Source organism: Seriola dumerili, unplaced genomic scaffold, assembly GCF_002260705.1.
Source record: "Seriola dumerili isolate Sdu_G_001 unplaced genomic scaffold, Sdu_1.0 BDQW01000079.1, whole genome shotgun sequence".
Classification (NCBI taxonomy): Eukaryota; Metazoa; Chordata; class Actinopteri; order Carangiformes; family Carangidae; genus Seriola; species Seriola dumerili.
In genome coordinates, this window is record NW_019174334.1 from 1,964,421 (window position 1) to 1,970,420 (window position 6,000).

A 6,000-nucleotide genomic window follows, 5' to 3' on the forward strand; every position below is an offset into this window, starting at 1 on the left:
TACTCCAGTTATTTTGATTTTAATGTCAAAGATTCAGTCAAAGGATGTAGCACTTTGAGCTCACAGCTTTTCAAAAATAAATTTGAAGGACACACAGGTGAGCTTTCAGTGTTAATAGTTTGGCTTTTCTCCCACTTAATCTTCAGATTAACAACTCGGGCTTCACTTCCAAGAGGCTCCTGAAGCACAGAACGCACATGTTGTTCTACAGTATTCTGACCATCCCGAAGCTCCAGCGATCAGACCGAGGGCTCTACACATGCCGAGTCACCAGCGGTGAAAAAAACAAGCAACAGAAAGTCACTGTCACTGTCTATGGTGAGTGTCCTCCAATATAACTCCCTGATATCTGTCCACAGAACAGTTCAGATTACTCATTTATATATTTATATCTTAAGTGAGTTTCATTCTGAGGTTTTCTTGCGACACAGGCTCTGAATCACTGTCAAGGGTGTTGTAAAAATGTCAAAACAATGATCAAACTTTGCCATTTGATTACTCAACCTAACATGAATGTGGCCATGCGATTCTTCAATTCTAGACCGCCCATTTATCCATCTGAAGCCCAGACATGGATCTGTGATGGAGGCTCAAGCAGGACAGAAATCTTACAGAATCTCTCCCAAACTAAGAGCATTCCCTGCCCCTGAAGTCATCTGGTAAGCACTGGTCGCACTGAACCCTGTGCCCTCAGATCAGAAGCCCGTGCCTCTGTGTTCGCACCTCATCACGTTTAGAGTTTCCTCTGTAGTGTTTCACTCCCTTTTTTTTTTTTTTTTTTTTTTTTCCCCCTTTGTTTAATCGGCTTAAATAAGGCATGTTTATAAACTGTTTTAATCTCTGGCAAACTTTCAGAACCATTTGATAGGAAAAGCCTGATGATGTTTGTTTAAGCACTGATACATTGTTTATCATATTTAGCCATCACAGTTATTCGTTCTGTAATATTATGATTCCAAATAGTTTTCTCCCTTATTAAACTTTGGTCACACGGGGGTCGGCCTTAAAACTGGGATTCCTCACTTTCCAAAACTCTTTTTTTTCTGACAGGTTTAAGGATGGCATGGTGGCAGCAGAGCAATGCTCCCGATACCACATGGATGGGAATTCCCTGGTGATCCGGGATGTTGCGGAGGAGGATGCTGGGAAGTACACTGTCCTGGCACGAATCCAGGAACACGGACTCTACCAGAATCTCACACTCACACTTGCTGTCAATGGTGAGAAACAAGAAGATAATCCCCCAGCAGCCACCTTCAGCTCTAACTGCCCCCCCCACCCCACCCCCCATCTCCACTCCTTTCAGGTATTAGAAATTTTTGCTTCATTTAGTCTGTGTGTTTGTGTGGGCTTTTCTCTTTCACAGTGAGTCCTCAGATAGGGGAGAAAGCGGTGTCGTTGCAGGACCCAGGCTCTGTGCCGCGGGGGAGCAGGCAAGCCCTGCACTGCACGTCCCATGGAGTCCCTCCTCCACACATCCAGTGGCTCTGGCATCCCTGCCCATCCAAAGGCCTGTAAGTAGCCCAGACGACACAGAAGATACAGTCTAGTGTGCACATTCAGATTGTGCCTCAAAGATTATCAGTAAACCATCCATAAATCATGATATCTTGCACCTTGGATATTACCGAGGATATTAACATATTGGATATATTACCATACCAGCTGGAATTATAGTAAACTTCACTATTGAATAGTATAAAAATCTTTAAACCTTTCTTTACAAAATAGCACATAATGTGTCAAAGCTCACACCAGGTAAGATATAGATCATGTAAACATGAGTATATATCCATACTGAGTTCTCTGTATTATTTGTGATTGATTTGACACACTTAAATTTTTAATCAAATTAAACTGCAGAAGGCAAAACCAGCAAAAAATATAAAACATGTTGATTTGGGGAAAAAAAAACATGTTTGAGGTCATTTGTGGTATTTATTTGAACTGCAAAGGCTCAAAATAATATCACTATATGTTACAAACCCGTGCAAAAAAATGTTTGTTTTATGTTATCTGGCGGTGGGGGTTTGTATGTGTGTCTGTGTGTGTGTGTGTGATTTTTGAAAAACGAGACATGTTTTGTCTATTTCAGCATGTGTTCAGACAGCGTTTCCTTCTTGTAACCAGAACAGATGCCTTTGGGGGCCTTTCATGTGCGGGAATGTGTGAAAATGTGTGTGTGTTTATTTGTGTGTATATGCGCCCACGATTTGTGTGTGTTTCATCATGTCTGTGTTTGTATGTTTGCTTGCTTGTACGACTCTTTCCCCATATGTTTGTTCTCTCACTGTCCATGTGTCCCTTTCCATATGTTTGTTTAAGTGCATACAAATGTGCAGTCTGTGCTTTGTGTGTATGTGTCAGTGTGTGTGTGTGTGTGTGTGTGTGTGTGTGTGTGTGTGTGTGTGCCTGGTACATTCACAGACACAGTACACAGTGTATCTCAGACTTGAAAGGACAGAGAAAAAAACACACTTCAATAGAGGCCAGTTCCGTGCTCTCAGTCACGATTTGTTGGTTTCCAAATCAAACGCTATGATTTAATGAATTTCCTGTCCAGGACGCAGGGTGAGAGGCCTGTTTATTATTGTGATTGCACACTGCATCCTGTGATGCTTTTTCTTATATCTGACACACACACTATATATAAAGTTCTCATGAGAAATGGCCCAACCCAGTGATGCACACACACGCGCGCGCATGAGTACTCAAGCAGGCACTTGGCAGAAACATTGATTGAGTTGTTCTTGGAGGTCAGACACTTATTGTGTTGCTCATGACCAAGTCAGAAAGGTTAAGTATTACCTGAGAGCAACCACAGCAGCCGCCCATACTCTATTCCCCCTCCGAGACACACTGACATCATCAGTGTACTTGACCCTTAACCCCGGCACTCTCACATGGCGCCATGCCGAGGTGCCTTCGCTGTGATTTCATCCGTCCGTCTCTGCCAAATGCCAAGTGTAATCTGCATAATGTACATGAGCAATGTTGTTGACCAGCTGGCACTTTCACACTGAAACTGGACAGGGTGATACACACTATTCATCCTGCAGAAATGTTACCTGTTACCTAGATTATCTGCTGCATATTCAGACAATATATTTAGATATTAAGGTTAAAAAAATATATTTGGGAAATTTGTTGTATTTCATTATTTCACATGCAATCTACACATGGAGGAACATTTTGCTCAGTACCACCTAATGTGTGATCAATTAGTTGAATGATTGCACATTGAAATTTATTCCAGTCTGTAAGTAATTACACAAACACTTTGGCATAAAAAAAACAAAACAAACAAACACGCAACAAAAAAAGGCAGTTACTCCGAACAAAAAGAAAAAGATTTCTGCAGACTGAGAAGGTGCACACTGAAGCTGCAGCTTAAAGCACACTAATGTTGCAGCACATTACATTGGGCTCTGTACTGACTCACGTTATTACTTTACTTTAAGTCCCTCTATTTGGCATTCATAAGCAGGATATACATGGTTTGTAACATTTGTTTACTAATGTATTGATGAACAACTCTAACTATCTATAATTATCCTAAATAGTCCTGTTGGCACCCATAAGTGTAGGCTGCTGTACAGATACAGAACAGATAATTAATGACGATATAGTAAAGCACAGTAATAGAATGAAATATGTCTCGCAGGAGAAGCTTTAATTGTTGAAAATAAAGTAAATACTTAAAACTGTCCTTACACCTTCGTACAACTACATTATAGTGTGGTATAAACTATTAAATGTTTATAAATGCTAAATAAGGGGTCTTGAAGTAACTGTTCTGGTTCTGGTTCTGGTTCTAGTTCTGGTTCTGCTTCAGTGTCTTGAGTGTGTTTCTTTAGACCAGTTTTTGGCTGGATCCTCACTAGGCCCTTGTTCTTTGCAGCCCGGCTGCACCACGAGCCTGACGCCGCGCTGGAGGAGGCCCAGGGACAGTGGACCAGGCTGGGCCAGGCTGATGGGGGGCCTCACGCCTGGGTCCTGGGTCCACTCCTCGGTCTGGCCCTGGGAACCACAGCGCTCTTATCTGGCCCGGGCAGGAGGCGCACTGGGCTTCCTGTGCGAAAATCAGAGCGCTTTTCCTCTCGTTGTTTGGCTTCCTCTCCGATGTGAGACGCTTCCCAGCAGCGTGATTGTCCCTTCGTCTTCAAACGTGGCACAGTCCGCTTCCTCAAGAGCTTGATCTATTCTTGAGAGCCCCCCCACCCCCACCCCTCCACCCCTTCCCCCATCTCTGCTGCCCCTGACACATACCTTTCCTACCCCTTCCCTCACCAGCTCTGCCCTCCACCCCAACCCAGCATCCTCCACCTTTACAGAAGAACAACTCCCCATCGCCTCCTACCCTGGAGCCCACCCCCTCCACACACTCATCAGTGCTTCTGCACAGTAGCCAGAACCCTCAGTGACATAACCAGTGATCCTAAGTGATGATCCTGTGCTTGCTATACTGGTGTGGAAAGTGAGGAAAGTGACTTGGAACACTGCTGAGCAGTGAAGACCAGGACTCACAGGAAACAAGGAGAAAAATAAGCCACATCACTAAGGATACAAGGACACCTGCTTTACTGATCATTTATTTATTTATTTCCTTCATTTCCCCTTCATTTCAGCCCTCCCCTCGCACCTAGCCATCCTGTAGTTGTTTATGCTTTTTTACATTTCACAGACATTTTGAGCCAGAAGAAGTGCAATTCCATCCATCCACCAGCCACATTTCTGGAGCTGCTTTGCTTGTTTTTTGTGTCCTAGAGTGGTACTATAATGGGTGCATGAACCGTGCCTGTCTCAAGCCCTGATCTGATTCTGACATCCACAAAAGCTGTGAGTTTCTGTTCCGATTTTTAGCCACCGGTAGAAGGTCAAATGTGCTCACCATGGACGGGCGAAACAAGAGAGAGGACAAGCTTTGTGTTGTTCACTATGGGATGCCTACAGTTCTCTATTAAAAGACTGAAGGTCAGCAGACGCCTACCATGTAGGAAGTCTCCACAGACCAGAGACTATGACTGCCCTCTGTCATATTATGTCATCCTGTGTCGTCCAGTGTCATCCCATGTCAAAATGTCTTCTGTTTGTGTGTCAAATGATGTCAGTATAACAGCCCTTTTGTCTTTGTATTGAAAATTAATTAAAAAATCTAGATGTATGTTTGATACTACAAGCCATTTTAAGAGAATGAGTGCTCTTAGTAAAGTCCATTTCTGTGTGAGTGTGTGTGTGTGTGTGTGTGTGTGTGTGTGTGTGTGTGTGTGTGCATGTGTGTGTGTGTGTAAAGCTGGCACAAGCATGTGCATGCTTGTGCAAGAATGTCTGTGTGAGCGTGTGTGTGTGCGTGTGTGTTCATGTCCCATTCTACGGGTGTCTCCCAATGTGATCCATTCCTTGTATACAGATGTTCTATGAGTAATATATGAATCTAATATTTAATAATTTTATACAACTAACTTACATATGACGAATGACAATATTTGCCAACTTTGTATGAATCTGTTAAGATGTACTGAAGTGTTGTATCAGTTGTTTGTGTTTTTGCATTAAACTTTGCTTATATTTGTGTATTGCTTTATACAGCTTTGGTTATTTTGGGGTAGAGACAGGAACAGACAGGGACAGTATACAAGTGTATTTTAGGCGGAGAAAGAGGACAGGAAGAAAAGGCAGGAGATGACCCCCACTGATACACAACTTGGAGCAGTTCATTCATATTTCCAGGCAGCTGCTCACCCTGTTGACAGGCATACACTGTGTGAATGTGGCTGTGGTGTGACTGTGTGTGTGCAAGTTCATTTTCTGTGTCTAACCACGTTTATGTCCCCACATCCATGTAACTAATCATATGTGTGTGTTTGGGTGTCATTTTGATTGAGAAAGCTTTTCCTGGGAAGAACGGGAGTGCTAGGTGGTGCAACCTGTCTGATGGTTGTCATGTGTACGTGTGTGTGTGTGTGTGTGTGTGTGTGTGTGTGTGTGTGTGTGTGTGTG

The 6,000-nt window shown here is 43.2% G+C and overlaps 1 protein-coding gene across 1 annotated transcript in view; it reads left to right on the forward strand.

The window, feature by feature from the left end:
* Positions 1 to 6,000, forward strand: part of flt1 (fms related tyrosine kinase 1) — a 49,018-nt gene that overhangs the window by 11,793 nt on the left and 31,225 nt on the right. The window contains exons 7-10 of the mRNA XM_022744350.1: positions 147 to 318; positions 542 to 659; positions 1,051 to 1,220; positions 1,367 to 1,514. Of these exons, the coding sequence (XP_022600071.1) occupies positions 147 to 318; positions 542 to 659; positions 1,051 to 1,220; positions 1,367 to 1,514 (608 nt within the window). The remainder of the gene's footprint in view (positions 1 to 146; positions 319 to 541; positions 660 to 1,050; positions 1,221 to 1,366; positions 1,515 to 6,000) is intronic.